General features: G+C 39.3%; 1 protein-coding gene across 1 annotated transcript; it reads left to right on the top strand.

Annotated features, from left to right (window-relative positions):
* rtbdn (retbindin) lies at positions 1-17,400 on the top strand. The gene is made up of 6 exons (XM_088343244.1): positions 1-167; positions 3,671-3,850; positions 3,947-4,046; positions 6,478-6,606; positions 7,890-7,986; positions 16,067-17,400. The coding sequence occupies exons 2-6, from the start codon at positions 3,691-3,693 to the stop codon at positions 16,418-16,420; spliced, it is 840 nt and encodes a 279-aa protein (XP_088199370.1). The 5' UTR covers positions 1-167; positions 3,671-3,690; the 3' UTR covers positions 16,421-17,400.
* Positions 17,401-22,019: the final 4,619 nt, after the last annotated feature.

The raw sequence follows: 22,019 nt of genomic DNA, 5'->3' as shown, positions 1-22,019 counted from the left end.
AGGTTGTAGAATAGATCGGAGTGAAATATTCTTCATTTAAGCCAGACGTAAACCATCAGCACGCAGCTTTGAGCAGGAATCATTTTTACCAGCAAGCTGTTAAAACAAGAAAAAAGGAGAACAATTTGGGATTAAATCCAGCGGAACGTATATTCCAACCAAAACAGGTAATTCTACAAAAATGATTTTAAGAAAATACATTTTGCTCTACCAACAAAACATTTATGTTGTCCTTCTAGAGAGAATGAAGTTTGTCACCTACAATATCTTTTCTTATATTTTTCAAGGCGTTTAAATTAGAATATAATTGCATTTTGATTGAATTGAACTGTCTTTATTGTCATTGATGTCAACATTATGAAAACATGGCAGCACGGCGGCGCAGTGGTTAGCGCTTGTGCGGCACAGTTCATGTCATGGGAACCTGTCGTGGGTTCAAATCCAGCTCCAGACTTCCTGTGCGGAGTTTGTATCCCACGTTCCAAATACATACATTTCAGGTGAATTGGTCCAAATTGTCCCTAGGTGTGAATGAGCGAGTGAGTTGTCTGTCCCTGTGTGCCCTGCGATTGGCTGGCACACAGTTCAGGGTGTCCCCTGCCCACTGCCCGGAGATGGCTGGGATGGGCTCCAGCCCCCCGCGACCCTAATGAGGATAAGCGGTACGGCTAATGAGATGAGATGAGATGAGATTATGAAACATTGTATGAGAGGATATTTGACATAGCCCTCTGGGGTTAACATGTAATAAATACTTTAAAGAGGAAAAAAGACAAAAGACTATCAGAATAAAAGACAAAATGTACAATGTAGTGCTTAGCAGCTGGTCTAAGTTAAAATAATAGTGCAATGTTCGTGAATGAAAAAGAATAGTATCGTAACACAAGTTCAATAAAAAGAGGTCCAATAACATTTAGCAGCAACACAAACAAAACAAAAACCCAAAATGTCACAAGATATGTTTTTACAGTTTTGTGTGCTCATTTAGGGTGGTGATGGCCCTGGGGAAAAAGCTGTCTCTGACCCTGATTACTCTTGTTTTGAGGGATCTGTAGCGTCTACCAGATGCGGTGGACGGCGCGGGAAAAGTCTTTTATAGTGTAGATGGCTGTGCAATGACGTCATTGTCCAAAATGTAGTGGCAATTATTATCGACATTATTTCTATTGTCATTATCAGTAAGTACAGCTTCCTCTGTTTCTTTTGCGCGGAAACTATTTAAATATTTCCACACAGAACTGCACTATTTCAACACCTCTTTTGCACGTATCTGTGTGGGTCAGTCTTGTCCTGCGGCTACGCTGCCATCTGATTTGTTTAATTCTTGTCGTCCAGCCCAGTCGCCGGAAGAAGCTGCTTGTCAGATTACACAACTACGCATGTCACCCATCTGATCGCGGTGTCTCAGTCCTCCTAATTAGGCTCAGCATGCTATTAGGTCACCGCACGCTGAGCTCGCAGACAACTGCACGTCTTAGCCGCCTTTAATAGGCGGCAACAGGAAATTAAGGATACAAGCATATCAACGCTCACATGGTAGAAGAATGCAATGCATTGTGCTATGCAGTACAGTGAACCCCCTTATTGTGTGGGTGATTTTTCAGCCACACACTGTCATAAAGGGATAGCAAACACCTAGTCATTTGCAGATAATATTGCTCATTTTAATAGTATTTTTTATAGTTGCAAGAGACTTTAAAGGAGCTGTATGGAATTTGGATCTTCGTTACTCTCTAGCACCATCCCCTGGCTCATTTCATCATTGTAGCCACAGTACATGATTGGTATGCAAGTATGTGAATTTCTTAGACACCCTCCAATATATTCTTTTTTTAATCTTTTTGGGGGCTTTTAGTTGGCATTTGGACTTTACTAAAAGCTGGCCTTTTCTTACTTTCACCAATTTCATGTTACACTAGCAAATAAAAGAAAAACATAAACCCATGGGGACAAGCATAACATCACTCTCCAGCACTCCCCCCAGGCCCCCGTAACCTAATGAGTTTTGCCCCGAACAGCTCTGCTAAGAGTAAAATAAAAGCATGTAGGCGCGGTGGAAAATAAAGCATAGGGGCTCTTTAAACTCAATTAGGCATTGTTAACAGTTATCACAGATTTAATCGAGAAAATATTCTACTTTTAACCTTTTAAGGACAACTCAAACAACGCACCCCACTTTTAAATTGTTTTTCAAGTAAAAATATTTAATGATGAAATAAGCAAAATCATCATAAATCACATGGTTGGAAATGTTTCCCAAAATGAAAAAAATCCCTTACCATCCATATGCAATGTTCTTATTTTAAAGGGTCACGGTATAATATTTGACCAATATATGTCACTGTATTGTGAAGTGCAACAGGAAACGAGTGCGTCGAAGCACAAAGAAGAATACAATCCACGTAAAAACACAAACTGACAAAACCACACAAAGTTTATTGTGTTTTGGGAGCACAATTAGCAGCAAGATGGCGGACGATTATGTCAACTCCCTCTAGGTGAGCTTCATGTAATGTAAAATAAACACATTTCTTGACCTATGAGTATTTTCTTAAAATGCACGTTTATGTGATAGCAAAAATATATAAACTTATTATTCAAATCTTTTTTTTAAATGAATGACCTTTATCTACATTAGGAGTCGCTAAATTATACACAATGTCTCTTTATTGTAAAAAATATTACTCTTGATATGAGCTGTATTTCCTGCTGATTGTGCAATCATTTACTTCTATAGTGAAACATTTTAGTAATGTCTTGACCTCATGTGCGGCCCCTTCTCAAGGTGTCTTCTTTTTCCTCATGTAGGTTTTAGATCAGGGGACAGTGTAATAATAGTCTGTAAATCCCTTTTAGACTTCTTGTGATTAAGGGCTATACAAATAAACATGACTTGTCTTGAAACCTCCAGCGCACCTTAAACACACACTTCAAGTCACATTTTTCTCTAGCCCCATACTGAACTTTCCCTTTGGTATGTGTTTTCAATAATCTAAACTAAAATGAAGCATACTTGTCTATACACCATTAGTTGGGTTTTTGGAGTGGACCCATTCAAATGGTAAGCAGGAACTTGGGCAAAGGAGATCAAAATAATGAAAGTATTTATTAACAATACCTGAAAAAAGGGACAACCAAACGAGGCGGTACAAATCAAAAGACATTTCCAGACAAAAATCAAACCTGACAAAGTCCAAAGCGGAAACAAAGACCGAAACCAGAAGTAGATAATGAAGGGACAAGGTAGCAAACTAACTAGTAGTAAGTAAAAATGTCTGCACAATAACACCAGAAACAAATGAAAACAAACCTGGCATTGCAGTGGAAATGCAAATGACCCAAAAATGTGTTCCAAACCTGGTTGGCGCCCTATGTTGGAGGTGGGCATACCAGACCCTGTCACCATGTCAACATTTAGCAATAACTTGCTAACAGATGTTAGCATAATAATCATTCGAATTAGAATTGTCTTTATTGTCATTGATACCAACTTAGTGACCATTGTTTACATCAAGATTTGATGAGGCACTCCAAGATAAACACGTAATTAATACAAAAAAAGAAAGTTCATAGATTGGCTGAATAAATTAAGTGAATAATAAACATAATGCTTTGAAAAAAGGGATGTGTTTTACAAAGGACTGAATCTTAACGACTGTTTTGTTCACAGATTCTCTTGTGGTGATAGACATGAGGGTCCCCTCGCACACACTTGAGTTGATATGTGTGTATTGGACAACGGTGCTGATTGGTCGGACCAGCTCAGAAGGAGTTTGCCTCCAGGATGGCAAGCACAAGGCCTCACCCAGCCCAGAACCTCACCTGAAGGAGTGTGCGCTCTATGCAGAAAGTGAGTGCCTGCCTCTTTGGCTCATTAGATGCACTACCAGCGAGACTGCAACAGCGCTTTGACTGACAGATGGCTTTGTGAACCTTTTTTTGACAGATAGTTGCTGCACACAAGAAAGCATCCAGGATATCTCCCAGTTTCCCTCTTCCAGCAATCAAAATGAACCCTGGGACAAGTGTGGGCCCCTCAGTCCTACGTAAGCCTCCATTGTTAATCTTGTCCATATCCGTATCCATTTTAGCATTTATGCAAGATATTCAAAATTAAAAATATATGGGGTCGTACTAAAATTAGAATTGTCGACAACCTAGTGAGATATTTTTTAGAATGAGACTAGATGTGACACTCAAGGGCAGTGTTTTTCAACCAGTGTGCCGGGGCACACTAGTGTGCCGTGAGACCTTGTCTAATGTGCCGCTGGAATTTGCCCAATTTTATCTTTCAAAAAAAATCAGGCCATTATTCAGTATTTTTGCTATCTTCAGACGAGAAATTAAATGAAAATGAAATGATCTTTATATAGCTCTTTTCAAGTCAGTGACTTCCCAAAGCGCTTTACAGTGTGCTTCACATTTCCTAATAGCAGCCGTGATCTGTGCAGCCATGTAAGGCGCTAACCTGCTTATTGGGGGTATTAGGGGTACAGTGTCTTACCCAAGGACATTTCGACATGTAACACGGACAAGCCGGGATTCGAACTGGGATCTCTTGATCCCAAGACGAGCGCTCTACCTCCTGAGCTACTGCCGCCCCCATACGAGGAACTGTAATAGTCATCCATATCCGTAGGTGGCAGAAGATTTTTATATACTTTTCATATACTAATTATCTGCTCATGAGGTAGCACAGTACATTGAATAACTTTATTTGTTCAACAAAGCGGTTTAAGGTTGCACTGTAGAAAATAAAAACATGAATAAAGCACATCATTCTTTTTATTTTAAGTATTATTATGTCGACCTGTCCTTGGGCAAGACACTGAATCCCTAAGCCCCCGATAAGCAGGTCGGCGCCTTGCATGGCCGCTATTGGTGAGTGAATGTGTGTGTGAATGGGTAAGTGTGAAGCACATTGTAAAGCTCTCTGGGATGTCTTCATTGACTTGAAAAGCGCTATATAAATGCAAACCCTTTACAATTTACCATTCTTTTTATATACTAATTACCTACTTATGAAGTAGTACAGTGAAATGTTTGACATAACTTAATTTTCAAACATTTTCGACAGACGGTGTGCCTCGGAACTTTTTTATAAATAAAAGTGTACCTTGGTTCAAAAAAGGGTTGAAAAACACTGCTCTAGGGGGCAGTAATTTTGCTACATGGAAGATAAACAATGAAACTGCTTATTTTGTGGCATATACTAATTACCCTTGAGGTACTGGTGAACCCAGTGCACTAAAACATACCAACAAATATTTTTAGTACTAATATTATCTAACACCAAACTCTTAATTAGTCATGCCAGATACATTACCAAATAATGCTACTTCTAGTGCCTAAAAGCATATTTACAAAGGGTTTTTAATCCCAACGTATCACTTATTATAACTTAATTGAATTAATGGTAGGTTATTATTCCTTTAAGTTCTACTTTACTCATTCTGAAATATTATCAAAGGGACATCATTTTTAGCGCCTCCTAGTGGGAAAAAAGTCATTCATTAAAAATAACAAAATTGATTTAAATAGTTAATAAAACATGAACTATCATATAAACGTGCAAATTTTTAAAATTTGTTCGACATAACATGAGACTCATCTAGATGGAACTGATATTATTGTCCACCAACTTGTTGTTGGGTTACTCCGAAAAAAAATAACACCTGAAAAGCTGGGCAAAAAATGAGAAGGAAAATAGTGCCGTTTGGTCATTTTGTGTCTCCGCAGTTTTCATTCTTTCTTGTGCTTTGTAACATTTGTTTTCGGTTCCACTACACAAAACAGCAACATCTTGTGGTCAAATATTACAATGTGTCCCATTGAAATGGGGTGCATGGTTTGATGTGTTCTTAAAAAAGCTGAAAGTTAAATATTTATTTTCTCTATAAAGTACGTGTTATAGATGCCCAACTCAGTTCAAAAAGCCCTTATGCTTCATTTCCGTCTCTGCTTTTATCTTACTTTTAGCAAAGTTGTTCGGAGCGGCACACATTAGGTAGGAGGAATGGGGGGTGGCGGGTACTGGAGAGTGATGTCATGCTTGTTCCCACTGTCTTTTTTTAAATATGTGTGAGTTTAGCATGAAAACGGTGAAATTAAGAAAAGGCCAGGTTCAAGTAGAGTCCAAACGCCAACCCAAACTCCCAAAAAAAGATAAAAAAAGAAGAGTTTTACTTGAGCGCATCTAAGAAATGCACATACTTGCACACCCGTCATGGAATTGCGGCCTAAATGATGACACAAGTCGATTTCCGTACAGCTCCTTTAAGTATTAGAGAAACTGAATGAAGAATCATTAGCTTCAACTCACTAGCGCAACTACTAGAACCAATGTGTGTAGATATGCCTCAATATTGATAATTAGCATTTGGCATGTTAGTATATGTCAGCGTTCTTAACTTGTTTTAAGCCTTTATTTGAATAGTTATGGACCTCAGGACAATAATGTTCCCTATTTCTGTTTAGGTGCGAAGGCTACCTGAAGCGAGTATCATGTTTCTACCGCTGCTCACCAGATGCCGCCCGCTGGCCTCATCCCCATCGCCGTTCCTACATTCAGGCCGTTCCCCTCTGCAATAGCTTCTGCCGGGACTGGTGAGTGGGCAGAGTACGGTTCAAGTTGAATATTGATAGATAGATAGATAGATAGATAGATAGATAGATAGATAGATAGATAGATAGATAGATAGATAGATAGATAGATAGATAGATAGATAGATAGATAGATAGATAGATAGATAGATAGATAGATAGATAGATAGATAGATAGATAGATACTTTGTTCATCCCCGAAGGGAAATTCACATTTCCAGCAGCATCCCTGAGCTGAGAACAATCGAGAACAACCGAAAATAACACGGGAGCTGCTGGAGTGGCTGCCATTCGTGACGGCGCCGGAAGAAAAGATTCAATTTGAATCATGTACAAACAAACAAACAATTGAATCATGTACAAACAAACAAACAAACAAAATATTCATGTTTCAATAAGTGGAGTATTAATAAAATGGGGGGAAAATAATTTCTGATACTGATATAACCAGGTAAAACTAATTTTAAGTTACCTGTCCAAATGAATGTTGTGCCATCTCACCTTTCCCACTCTCTCTCCTCTCACCTTTCCCACTCTCTCTCCTGCAGTTGACTTGCTGCTGCTCGCTCCTGAAACTAATACTTACCTCTTTGTGTATTGTGCAGTCCCTTCTCAAGTTTCTTCATCTTCCTCGTGTTGAGGTTTTTTGAGTTTTCGCTTGCCCTCGTGTAGGTTCCAAATCAGGGCATGGTGCAATAATAGGTCAGAAAAAATGCAATGAGTAGTCGCCTGTCTGACGTCATCAGGAAGACTATTCCAGAGTTTAGCTAAAAATTCTTAAACATTTGCCACATGCTATAAGCCAGGAGTGTCAATCTCATTTAAGCCCAGGGGCCACATGGCCCTCTCGCCAGAGGGCTGGACTAGAAGATTAGAGAGCAATAAAGAGAGAGAGAGAGAGAGATGGAGAGAGAGAGAGAGAGAGAGAGAGAGAGAGAGAGAGAGAGAGAGAGAGAGAGAGAGAGAGAGAGAGAGAGAGAGAGAGAGAGAGAGAGAGAGAGAGAGCCTGATTCAGCCCAAGGGCTGTATGTTTGACACCCCTGCTATGAGCATTAAACATGATAGCCCATAGCATAGCTTGATACTATACTGGCACCTCTTCATACGAGCACCTCCAATCACGAGTATCTCTGTATACGAGTTGTGTTAGGAGGAAAAATCTTACTCTACAAACGAGTGTAAATCCAACCTGAGAGCAGTACCGGAAGCTACCACTAGAGAGCTCTTGGCCTGCATCAGCGTTCCATTTTTTTTCACAAATATTGTCTGATTTTTTTTCCCTGCAGGTTTGATGCCTGCAGTTCAGACCTGACATGTGCTCGTAACTGGGCCGCAGACCCCAGAGGACGGAACTGCACCGGAACATGTGTTCAGTATCAGCAGGTATGTGGTGTTCAGTATCAGCAGGTGTGTGAGTGAGTGCGGGTGTGCTCGCCTGATTTTGATGCCTGAACGGATAGATTGTGGACAGGCTAAACTAAGGGCTTCAAACTTGCGGGCCGAGGGTCAATTCTCTGGGAAGATTGAGGCTCCCTGCTTAATATAAAAGTAAAACAGGCAGTGTGTATTATTTAGCACTTCCTAGTGGTAATATAAAACACCTTCAGGAAAATAAATAAAATATTCAAAAATGAGCAAAAAAACACAAACTATGATATAAACATGCATTTTATTCAATTTGTTTTTGTTTGCTTGAGGCTTTTTATTTTGAGACAGCACAAACAAACAAGCTCTGTCATTAATTTCCCAAATGGAGAAAAACTATTTGTACAAAAACTGCTGCACTATTCAATAATAGTAGATAGTAATCACAAAAAAATCACTCTTCCTACTCCCGGGTCGTCACAAATTAAATGTGAAAATTTGGGTTTGCTTGGGGTTTGGTCCCTCAAATCAAATTATCGGTGGGGCTCGTGCTTGTTCGGGCTTTACCCGCAGGCCCAGGTTGGGTCGGGCTGTATTTTTTAAAGGCTAACCTCTATCTAGCTCCTTAATGGTTGAGTGATTTCACGGTGGATTAGGCTCATTATTATTATTATTATTATTATTATTATTGGGTCGTTGTCGTGTTGGAAGCCACGATCTAAATTCAATGCTCTGACTGAGGGAAGGAGGTTGTTCCCCAAAATCTCAAAATACACAGCCCCAGTCATCCTATCTTTAATGCAGTGCACTCGTCCTGTCCCATGTGCAGAAAAACACCCCCAAAGCAAGATGCTACCACCCCCGTGCTTCACTGTAGGGATGGTCTTCTTCAGATTGTACTCTTCATTCTTCTTCCTCCAAACAAGCTTAATGGAATTATGACCAAAACGTTCTATTTTGGTCTCATCTGACCACAAAACCTTCTCCCATGACTCCTCTGTATCATTCAAATGGTAATATGCAAACTTAAGACGGGCCTTGACATGTCCTGGTTTAAGCAGGGGAACATGATGACATGCATGATTTCAAACCATGACGTCTTAGTGTATTACCTACCGTAACCTTAGAAATGGTGGTCCCAGGTCTTTTCAGGCCAACTTCTCTCGTGTAGTTTTGGGCTGATTCTTCACCTTTCATAAAACCATTGAGACCCCATCAGGTGATATCTTGCATGGGGCTCCACTCTGATTGAGATTGATCGTCATGTTCAGCTTCTTCCATTTTTTTAATTACTGCATTGGACCTTATATCACCAAGCTGCTTAGCAATTGTTCCGTAGCCCTTTCCAGCCTGTGGAGGTGTATAATTTGGTCTCTGGTGTCTTTGGACAGCTCTTTGGTCTTCGCCATGTTTCAAGTTAGTCTTACTGATTGTATGGGTTGGACAGGTGTCTTCATGCAGCTAACAACCTCAAACAGGTGCATCTGATTCAGGATGATACATGGAGTGGAAGTGGACTTCTAATGGGGGGACTAGCAGGTCTTTCAGGGTCAGAACTCTAGATGATACACAGGTGTTCAAATACTTAATTTCAGCTTTATCACACAAATGAATTATAAAAAAAAATCATGCACTTTGATTTCTGGATTTTTCTTTTTAGTTTATCTCTCTCACAGTGGACACGCGCTTATGATGGAAATTTCAGACCCTTTAGTGAGAGAAATAACCAAATCGCAGGGTGTTCAAATATTTATTTTATTTACTGTATGTCATCAGATTGAATTCATTCATATAGTGGTTACATTCAATTACTGTACATATGATTCATTGAATGAATCCCGATTCTATGTACCTAAAAATGTTTTGTTGCGACCACGTGTTACCATTATGGATGGTAGTGGGGGGTAAGGGTTGTCATATAGGGGACACAATACATTTGGTTTTCTTCCACAACAGCACAAACATTTGCGCACCAATTCTGTGTGCACTGTTATTTAATTGAATTTTGTTTGCTTTGTTCTGTATTACATAATTGATGTCTCCGAATTGCACACTCTTCTTAGCTTTTTTGTTAAAAATTGGCTATCAAACCACACGATATTTTTTTCATTTATAATTTGACAACCAATTTATAAAGAAACAAAACTAAACCAGTGATTGCTCATTGATTTATCTTCAATTTTTTTGATGTTGTGAAGTACAAAAAAGCGACTCTGTAGTGCAAAACTAAAAACATTTACTTGAATCGCCCTGCATCAAAGTTTACCTAAATTCGGATATACCCCTTCTTTTACATTTTAGACCAGATGTGTCAAACCCAATTTTGCCCGGGGTCCACATGGTAAACAAAAGCACTCTCATAGGGGCCGGACTAGTAAATTAATGGCATATAATGTGATCCTTAGCTGTAAAGCTTGGAATATTTTCAGGGAATAACAATTAAATTATAATTGTGATTTTATAACTAGTAGTGTTTATCAACTGTGGATTGGTTAAAAAAAAAAAAAGTGCTTCCACTACAGTTTATTAAACTCAGGGAAACTCATGCAAATGTGACAAAAATAGCGCACAAGTACTGATTTGAGTGCAAATGGTTTAAACGATTGATTTGTCTGCTGTTTGTTAAGGTGCGTTCTAATTGAGACTTAATGGCACACAGGTGCACTCTGTCATTTAGGTTGACATTGGATCATTCAGAAGTCATCAGGTCATTTCTAGAGTCAGATGGTTGAGCCGGGAGAACAGGGGCCAACATTTTTGTAACACCTACTTTTCAGTTTTTTCTTTGTAAATATAATGTAAACTGTTGAAATACTTTGGTTCCACTTCACAATTGTGTCTTACTTGTTTTTTGATTCTTAGAAAATATTTTGAGGTTTTTTATTTTGAAGTCTGAAATTTGAAATCTGAAATGGCAGTATGTCAAACGGTTGTTTTACAAGGCACTGTAGAAAGGAGCTTCATCTTTAAACTTCTGCAAAGACACCAAGGTGCAATTTTTTTTGTAGTGCAGTGGTTAGCAAATTCGCCTAACACTCAAAAGGTCCCCGGTTCGAGAGCAGGTGGAAACATATGTTGTCCTGGAGAGCAGTGGGTGTCACAAGGCTGTACTTGCCCAAGACACAACACAGGAAATTTATTTTAGTAGCAAATTAAAACATCCAAGCACCACACATGAGTACGATCCTGGTGCCTTAAACAGCAAATCTTTAATTTTAAGTAATATAACATTAGGAACGGTGTTTCCTCCAGTGGTCTCTGGTTGACATTTCGTAGTCAGCTAAAGTGGGTGGGTTGCGATTGTCCCCTTGCCTTGGCGACAACCAATGGACATATTTAAAACTGCAGGTCATTGTTTGACGTGACGCGGCTCATTTTACTCTTGTGCTTCTCTCAGCATTGTTTCGCGGGCCAGTTTAAATCCATTAGCAGGCTCGATTCTGCTCAGGGGCTGTATGTATGACACCACTAGGGTAGACCCTATATTAGTTATGCAATATGTCAGAGGTTAGGGTTTAAACGCTTTGATGTAGCAGTTGTAAGGAAAAGAGATTATTTATGTGGTGACTGATATAGATTTGAAGCATATTTGATATGACCTTATTTTTTTGGGTGGGGATCATCAAAAATTGCAAATAACTGGGCACTTGTTTGGACCACCAATAACCTTCCTCTTGTACTCGGCGAGGCACAGTAAAGATGGGGGATGAATACAGGCAGAATTTAATACGCAAAATATATCAAAGACAGGGTAAAGCCCCAGGAAATTTCTGCTTGAACTGAATATGCTTTGACAATATGAGCCTGGGGAAGAACACAATGTTTTGCAATTTTTTTCAAGCCTATTGCACCTTCAAAAAGCGCTGACATCCTCTTTGTCCTTCAAATGTGATGAATATATTACAGCTTTTTGCCCTCTGATATTCTTGTGTGCCTCCAATTTAATCGCCCAACAGATGAAGGGAAGCAGACGTCGAGGTGCAATTGTGCAATAGGGAAATTAAGAATAAGCGAATTATCTCAATCGTGAGGTTGCCAAGAGATGGGGGAAAAATACACCTGAGACAAAAAGAGGATGCTGTGCGTGTAGAAGCGCAAATGGGCTGCAGCGCACATTTGTTTGACAGCACATCTTAATTATGGGCTATTAGGAAGTTGCCAGGCAGGGAATTACAGCTCTTATGCACACAGACATAGCTATGCTTTTGTGGTACAAAGTACAAAGTTCAAAAATAGACCTGCTACTCTTGTTAGATTTTGTAATATCCATTCATTTATCTGCACTGCTTATCCTCGGTAGGGTCGCGGGGGTGCTGGAGCCCATCCCAGCCATTTTCTGGCAGTTGTCAGGAGACCCCCTATCCATCTATCTATCTATCTATCTATCTATCTATCTATCTATCTATCTATCTATCTATCTATCTATCTATCTATCTATCTATCTATCTATCTATCTATCTATCTATCTATCGGTCTGTCTGTCTGTCTGTCCATTGGTCAGTCCTTCCGTCCATCCACCCGTCCCTCTGTCCAACCATGTGTTTGTTTGGTTGTTGAGAATAACTGGACTTGGTCGAATTTTTTTCAATGTTGTACATCAATGTTAAAATACCAAAGTATAGTACACGAAATTGGTTCAGTTTACGGTATTTGAGTTGTATTCAACTTTAAAATCTCTCTGTTTTATACTTTATTGAACTCCAGATTTTATATTTTTAAGTAACACATGAATCAAGCAACACAATTATAATCTATTTTGCATGATTTAAATTGTTTGGGTCATCTTTTGTAGTATTAAAATAAATGTTAGTATATACGGTGTAACCCTCTTTCGAGTATTTTAAAGAATTAACATTATTTAGGCAACACTGCAGAACGAGGCAACTTTCAAAACTTTGGACAATTATGAGTGTTAAAAAGACATAGTCTGTAATTTAGCGCCTTTTTGTGGCAATATAGATTTGAATAACAAGCCAAAATACATGAACTATTATAACCATAATAAATGTGCATTTTATATACTAAAGCAAAATTATAAATTAGGTCCCTTTTCTAAGCACTAAATTTGACATTTATTTTATTGTTATTGTTGTTGTTTCATTTCTGTAGTTTTATGCAATCAGATTTTTGTATTATCTCTGTAGTGTTATGTAGTATTTCTGTACTATTTTTGTAGTATTCCTGTGGTTTTATTTTTGTAGTATCTGTGTACTATTTCCATAATAGTATTAGTGTAGTATTTCCATAGTAGTGTTTTTGTAGTATATCTGTAGTAGTATGTTTGTAGTATTGCTGAAGATTTTTTTTCTTTTCAGAATAAAAGCAAAATAATAGTTACAATAAAATAATATTAGGGGCCTGGTTTTAAGTAACATGTTTTTAAGTTTTGCACAATCTCTTTGTGTAGTATTTGTGTAGTAGTATTTGGTTGTACACACACCAAAGGACAAAGGCAACAAAGTTGGCACTAAATAATCATTTTTATGGTTGTACTTTTTTCCTATTTCATATATATTATCTATAAATTTTGACTATTTTCGTTTGGCGGGCTGGAATAAAAAACCTGACAGGCCGTATGTGGCCGCGGGTCACAGTTTGCCCAGCCTTGTTATAGCCAGTCTATATTCCAGTCCAGAGCTAGCCACCTTACAGCACCTGAGTAGCCAGTGAACAGGCTCTGAAAATAGCTCACCAGATATGAGTCATTGTGATTTTCCAGGAAATTTGATTTCTAACTGGCTTGATGTTTTAGTGGTTGACTGAGGTTTTTCTAAGTCAACTTCTAATAATTACAACCTGGTAATAACACAGTGACAACATAGTAATAACTTGATAAGTTGTCATTTTCGAAATGCATATGAAACTGGTAGGTATATCAGTAAAAAATACTAACTTTCAGCCGCAAAAAGTTTAGTGAGTCTTGTTCTAGTCTATATTATCTGACAAACTATTAGGTGTGGAATAGAAAATACCGTGTCTGTTGTTTATTTTTAAGTCAAGTAAAGTCGCATTTATTTGTATAGCCCTTTATCAGAAAAAGTCTAAAAGGACCACCATTACAACATCCCTTGGTCTTATACCTGCATGCAGACAATTGGGCACCTCAGCTGTCCTCAGGAGGTACCACATTGGAGACCACTGCTAAGAAATATATGCGTGCCTTAAGTCTAGATCAGGGGTCAGCAACATTTTTGGTGTGAAGTGCCACTTTCAAATGTCCTTGTAAATCAGTGTGCCACACCAAGATCAATGACTCTCAATTTTTTTTACTATCCAACATAGCTGTAATTTTACACCCATCCAAATATACAACATGGATATACATTTTAATCATATAACTCAGTATTTTTCAACCCTTTTTGAAACAGGGTACACTTTTATTGATAAAAAATTTCCGAGGCACACCGTCCATTGAAAATGTTTGAAAATTAAGTTATGTCAAATATTTCACTGTACTACCTCATAAGCAGATAATTAGTACATAAAAAGAAGAAAATAATACTTCAAATAAAAAAGAATGATGTGCTTTACATTTTTATTTTTTTACTGTGCAATCTTAAACCGCTTTGTTAAACAAATCAAGTTATTACATGTACTGTGCTACCTCAAAAGCAGATAATTAGTACATAAAAAGTATATAAAAATCTACTGCCACCTACTGATATGGATGACTATTACAGTTCCTCGTCTGAAGATTGCAAAGATACCGAATAAGGGCCTGATTTTTTTGAAAAGATAAAATTGGGCAAATTCCAGCGGCACACTCGACAAGGTCTCATGGCACACTAGTGTGCCCCGGCACACTGGTTGAAAAACACTGGTATAACTGACCAATTTATCTTCCACTTTTCTTGTTCATTAATCAACTAAAAAATGAACGTGAATAACAAGGGGAAAGGCCTGTAGCCATCCAAGACTTCAACTTTTTGCCACAAGAATTAATCAGAATCAACCATTCTTCATTAACAATGAACTACAATCAAAAAACAAGTGCTATTGACAGCTACCATACCATTCATCAATAATATCTTGTTACAGAAATATCAAAACTTGAAATAACAGCTGCCAAGCAGAAGGCATGCGCGCACACACACGCATCCACGCACAAACACGCTTCTTAAAAATATTCGCCATCAGTAAATGGTTTTCTGTGCTTTGCTATCCAGTGAGCAATATAATAGTGTTGTTTTTAGCGGTGACAAAGGTTTTCAGGGTCTTGTCAGACTCATCCTTGAATTCATGTTCATGTTTCATCTCGTAACGATGTTTAACACTTGCTGTGCGAGGTACAACCCTCTCGAGGCATAATGCACAAAACAGCACGCTCTTTTTTTGCACAAAGCCTCATTCGTCTGTCCACGCTGGCTGAAAAGAATGAGATCTTTTCGCTCGAGGAGCCCTCATGATTCGTTCATTTATCGCGCGCGTGTGTTTCGTTGGTTGCGTTAAAACACGGAGCTCTCCTCTACAAGGCGCGGCGCAGACACGCGCTCACACACGAAACAGAAAAGGAGAGGCGCAAAACACGGCACGCAACTGAAAATGTCTAAATTTCAGGTAAAAAAAAATCATTATTATTTGTTTTATTTTGCCGTGCGCTCGCGTGCCACTGGTTAACCCATCACGTGCCACTACTGGCACGCGTGTCATAGGTTGCCGACCCCTGGTCTACAATTAAACACTTCCACTGCGGGTGCAGATCTTATATCAGGGGGCAGAGATTTCCACAGCATCTGAGCCAGAATGGAGAACGCTCTCGAGCCTGCAGATTTCTTTTTGGTTCTTGGAGTCACCAATTGACTAGCATTTTCGAGCAGGAACATAGGGCACGATTAAATCATAAAATTAAGAGCGGGCAAGTCCATGCAAACTTTTGTATGTTAGTAAGAGAACCTTAAAGTCACTTTCCTAAACAAACAGAAAGCCTGTAAAGTCAACCAAATTTGGGGTCATATGATCAAACTTTCTTGTCCTAGTCAAAAGTCTCAATGCCACATTTTGAACAAGCTGCCAGATTTTGATACTAGACATCGTGAGACAAGAAAGCAATACATTATTTAACATTTTCCTTCTCGTTCTTTGCATTTCTGTGTATCAGATGTATCAGCACGGCAGAGATCTGTGTGAAAGCCTGTGGGGTGACGCCTTCATGACCGTGGAAGACTCATCTGACGAGGTCGGAGATGCAGGCGAGAACGGGAGTCCTGGCCTTGGCCGCCCGTGCAGTTGCCTGACACTCAGTCCTTCAGACAAGGATGTGATCTCGGCATTGCGGGCCCGCCAGGATGACCCGGAGGAGCTGGATACGACCAAAACCGGGCTGCCTCCATACTCGTCCACCTGCCAGAACAGGCTGCCTCCTCAGACGAGGAGCGGCAGGAAGCGTAATTCCGTCCTGAGCAAACGTTCAGTCTTAGTGGATGACGGGGAAGGAAGTGGGAGTGGTTTGTAGAGAGTCAAGTTGAATAAATCTAGTAGAGATAAATGTTTAGCTGAGATTGCACCATAGCCAAGTGGAGTTTGGATCATAATCCTTTCAGTAGGTATTTAGCTGTTATCATATTTCAAGCATGATCAGATAATGTTTGATAAAGGATGATAATGAAATTCAAACTTAAAAGTTAAAGCTTTAATACTTTTCTTTTAAGTCTAAGGTTTGAGGTTTCATCTCAGTTGAAACATCGTTTGAGTTTTAATATTGCTATAACCCCGAGTTAAAGCTTTTAATTTAGAGTTAAAGTTAAGCTTTCTTTCTTCTTTAATCTACAATGAAAGCTTTTATGTTCTTAAAGTTTTAAGCTTTAACACTAAGTTAAAGCAGCGTTACACATTGAACTTTTGACAGCACTACTTAAAGGGACAGTGTGTATTATTTGACCACTTGATGTTGCTGTATGCTGTAGTGCAAACGAAAACGAGTGCTAAAATGCACAAGGAAGAACGTAAATCACAGAAACTCAAAGTGACCAGGCAGCACCAATATTTCTTTTCATTTTCTTTGTCCAGTCATTTTTAAGTTTTTTTTTAAAAACCACATCTTTATAGTTGATATGTTGTTTCCCTACTATTACTAGTGTAATGAATCCAGGTTTTGTTTTATATACCACTAGGAGGCACTAAATAATACACACTTTCCATTTAAATGTTTATAAATGTTCTAACGGGAATGTATCACCAGCAAGTAAAGTTTATGATAAATTAAATGTTAGAGATATAAAGGGTATGGCATGTTAATGACATTAAATTGTGCTTAGTATCAGGAGGATCATTTAATATTCAGAACAGCTCTTCAAAAATGGGCTAAATCCACAGAAGCCAGGATAATATTTTGGTAGCGTGGTAGTCTTTTCTTTTAAAAGAAAGTAATACATAAAAAAAAGGTTTGTGTCATTTTTGCTGTGTTCTAAATAAAGACAAATTTCTGAACAGCAACATGCAGGTCATGTTGTAGTTTCTCTTGGCTTCCTTCAACTTAAGTTTTGCTTATATCCATGAGAAAAAACATAATTGGATATCTTGGGTTTTATAGTAAGGTTGGCGTTTAAAATATAGTTTTAAACATAAGGGTAGTGCTTCAGTTAATGGTTTGAAAATGCAAAAAGAGTTATAAAGAAGGATTGGGATTTGAAAGTAAGATTTCTGACCAGGGTAGAGTTGCCAAATCCATTTTTGTATTTCAGATACTCTTTCAAGCTTTTTTCTTAAAGTGGACGCTAAAATCAAAACCGGGGTTTTAAACTAATGAATAAAGGGTCTAAAATTGGGTTTTAAACTGGGGATTAGGGTTCATACTAATGTTTAAAACTAGGGTTTGACTTTATTTTTAAGGATTTAAACAAGGGTTTACAAGGGGTTTATTTTTTAGATTAGGGTCTTAAGAATTATTTACTGAGGTTTGGATTTGAAGTTCAGGTAACTTTTGAAACTACGGCTTTAACCTGAGAGAGTCCAAACTATGGTTTCAACCCGGGGGCAGGGTTTCTAAACCAGGCGTAGTCAGGGACAAAAAGAGGTCGTGAGCCGGGATGGGAGATCAGACGTGGTCAGGATCAAAACAGGTCGTAGCCGGAGACAGACGGGAGCAAAAACACTGAGGTTCGCAGACGGACTGACAACAGGGGACTGACAGGACTGGATTCAAATAGTGACAGGGAGCCAATCAGAGCCCGCAGCGGTTAGTGCCAAATGAGCGGGCACAGGCGATTCTCATTGGTAATCATGACAGATACAATTCCAAACTGGTGTTTTAAAGTGGGGTTTGTGTTTCAAACCTGTGTTTTAAAAGACATTCCTCCTATGTCAGTTGTGTTTATCTCCATTGTTTATTACACTTCATTTTACATTAGACAAATAAGGAAATTGTTAAATGGAATGTTAGTACGTGCATTGAAACAATGAAAATGCACTTTCTCTGCTTTAAACCCTTTACCCTGAGATTATAAAACCATAAGATTGACTCAAAATTTAATTGCATATTCATAATTTTTCGCATGAGGTCACGTTTAGGTCTGCTGAAAATTAAGAGAAATATTATTTTGCTCGAGCAGAAATACCCAAAGCAGATGTGACTATGGAGATATCTTGTGAGAGAATGAAGGAACACGGTGATTCGATCAACCTCTTGCAGGTTTAGATTGCAGGTAAAAGAGGTATAAGTATTTGTAGATTCTCAGTGACATAAAATATGACGGATGTTTATAGTGTTTATTAAGCAAATAATAACAATTACTTTAATAAAAAAAAGGCTTTTTCGGACAACTTAATTGAATACATAACATATTTGTTTAGAGTTTCACTGCATGAATTGACAGTAATATACGCTTACTTTAATTCATGGAAGTAGCAACATAAAAATCTTAGTTTAAGGCCCGGTCACACAGCCTTTCACGGGCGTATCACGGCTGAATCACGGCCAGAAATTTCTGCCCGTGAAGCAGACGCTGTTGGACGCTTTGAGATCGCGATACAGACGAGATACAGCCGTGCTTTACACGCGGCAAGAAATTCACACGCGGTTGGCTGCGCGAAAAAGTTTTGCTCAAAACTTTAGACCACGGGTAACCGCGGGAGGCACAGCGATGCAGCCGCGGTTACCAGCGCTAAGGACGCGGAACAGTCGCCGGAAGGACGCGGAACAGTCGCCGGCCAATTTTGCACATTTTCCACCGTGGGCAACCATGGGCAAAAAAAAATCGCTAAATTTTACCCGCAATACAGACGCAAAAGGCTGTGTGACCGGGCCTTTAATGTGGGGCACTTGTACTGTATGCTAGTAAACCATGAATCGGATCTCATTGACTGCTACAACACAAAGGTGGTTAACGCAGGTGCCAGTCACTTGCTGCGTCTCACCTGTCATCGTGGAAATACACATTTGAAAATGTATTAAATGGTTCTATTCATTCTGTTTAAAAAAACTTTCTTGTTTAACTTCACAATTTACTGACTCGGTTTTTCAAAATCACCAAATTTTCCCTTTGTAAAATTCATATTCTTAATATGATTAGTATGTAAGATATTACTGTGCTGAGTGTCTGCAGATACAGAGTGAGGCACACAATTCTCTTGCCTCGTGGCAGAGGACCATTGCCAGAGCAAGGATTCTCATTTGGTGCACACTCAGTCCTAAACTATCAGCTAGTCAAGTCAACCCTGCCAGGAATATTTTCCTATTGCATTGACTCTTTTCATAACGATGACCTTTCCAATGATGCTTTTATTCAAAAGGAGCACCCCGTTATCTTAATTTAAAAGTTAATGTAAGACTGTACACGGTTGATTTTCCACATACCTTTTATATATTACTTTCTTGCTCTGTAGCTCAAATGATGAATAGTAAAGTAGGTTCATTTATTTGTAAATCTGAATGTCTTTCACCAGACTACAAGCTCACCAAACATAAAAAGGGGAGAGAGAGAGAGAGAGAGAGAGAGAGAGAGAGAGAGAGAGAGAGAGAGAGAGAGAGAGAGAGAGAGAGAGAAAGCTGACATGTAAGGCTTGTCTTTTGTATCAAAATCTAAGTTAAACAAGATACTATAAACAGAGACGTAGAGAAAAGTCACAGGTGGATGATACAAACTAAAGTCAGCAAGAGAGAAGCCCGAGCTGACCCCAACGTATCGACCTAGCTTGAAATTCAGATTGGATTGGGTCAGGCTTGGGCTCGGGCTTTAGATCTTACTTCTAGGTTGAACGTGGCGGATAAAACCTTTTCACACTCGTGAAAGGCTTGCTCACTTCAAGGGTTGGCTGACCTTTCGCTAATCAACATAATATATTTCCTGGTACAGTTTGTACAATCTCTTCAATTTTTACTGCAGTTGGCACAATTGGTTTGGTGGGAAGTTTGTGAAACCTGTGTTCTTTCTTAAGGATCTCTAGAAGGCTTTCAGACGCCAACTCAAAATCATATTGGCTAAATAACAGTATTCTTAAAGACTGATGTACCGGGACACAGCCTTCAGCATTTTTTGGGGAGGCCTCCTGGCAGATTTCTGAAGCTAGCAACAACTAATGGTTGAAACATGGTTGGTTAAACGCCTAAATGTGAAAGCACACATCTGGAAGCAGTGCAAACAGGTAGAAGCAATGAAAGGATGACAAACAACTGCAGCCTCCCTGTGCAGAGTTTGAATGTTCTCCCTGTGCCTGCGTGGGTTTCCTCTGAGCACCCCGGTTTCCTCCCACATTAAAAAAACATGCATGCATGTCAGGTTAATTGTTAGTTGGATTAGTCCCTAGGTGTGAGTGAGTGAGTGAGTGAGTGAGTGAGTGAGTGAGTGAGTGAGTGAGTGAGTGAGTGAGTGAGTGAGTGAGTGAGTGAGTGAGTGAGTGAGTGAGTGAGTGAGTGAGTGAGTGAGTGAGTGAGTGAGTGAGTGAGTGAGTGAGTGAGTGAGTGAGTGAGTGAGTGAGTGAGTGAGTGAGTGAGTGAGTGAGTTGTATATCCCTGTGTGCCCTGAGTTTCATCTGCCCACTGCCTGAAGATTGCTGGGATGGGCCCCGGCTCCCCTCGCGACCCTAGTAAGGATAAGTGGTGCAGAAAGTGGATGGATAGATGATTTAGATGTTTCTAAGCCGACAGAAAAGGCCCTGCAAGCCCCCTCGGCCCATAAAACCAAGCAGCGCTACTGATTTCATGAATAAAGTTATTACTTATTATTTTCCGCTAGATGGCAGTCTACCTCTTCAATACGCTTCATTCGTGTCAAGCCTATTTAGACTCAATTATTTATATTTTTGGGCCCGTAATCTTACTGCATTAATTATTCATATGTGGGCGCATTTCAAATACATTTTGGCTTCAGGCCAATACAATACAATGCTGTGCTCGTGTGTTTACAACCGATGTCTCATTTTAACCGTTAAAACGACTACAAATCACGATCAAAATCTGCCATTTGGTTATTTTGGTTGTAGTGCGCAGATGGCAGCATTTGATTTTGCGTGCGTCTGTGGGAGAAAAAAAGGGGGCGAGAGAAAAGCAAAGCAACCCATGAGCTCTTCAGACGTCAGCATTCGCATCACAGATGTTCCCACTCGCATTCAGTGTGGGTTGTGGGCCGAGGCGTGCAGAACACAACTGAAGCTTTGGCTTTTTAAAAAGAAATTTAGGTGTTATTTCAAAAGGCGTTTGGCTTCCGCCAACAGGCCGTGTGAAATTTCCGATTGTATGAATACGCTTGACCTATTTCCACCTAAAATGCGACGGCTTTTGTCAACTTCTAGACCCACTTCCTTTATACGATTTTTTCCTGTCGAAAATGGGAAAATAATGCAGAAAATAGGGAAGTAGTGTGGGCGGTTTGTTTCCACGTAGACGACTAAAATAACGGACATGTTATTGACGGAAGGGGAAATAGTTAAATATGACCTAAACCGTGTTCCTCAACAAGTGGGACAGGACCTAGAGGCTGGTCGTTTGACCTGTTTTTGGTGGGTTCTGGGCCTATGCTAATAAGAGGGTCATTTATACTCCTTAACAGTAGATGGCGATAATTCCCTGCAAATGTTATTTGACAACCGCCATGGAAAAGGACTGAGAAAAATGATTT

This window comes from Urocampus carinirostris, chromosome 1 (genome assembly GCF_059441175.1).
Source record: "Urocampus carinirostris isolate Australia breed hairy pipefish chromosome 1, RoL_Ucar_1.0, whole genome shotgun sequence".
Taxonomy (NCBI): domain Eukaryota; kingdom Metazoa; phylum Chordata; class Actinopteri; order Syngnathiformes; family Syngnathidae; genus Urocampus; species Urocampus carinirostris.
This window is presented reverse-complemented; position numbering and strand designations above follow the sequence as displayed.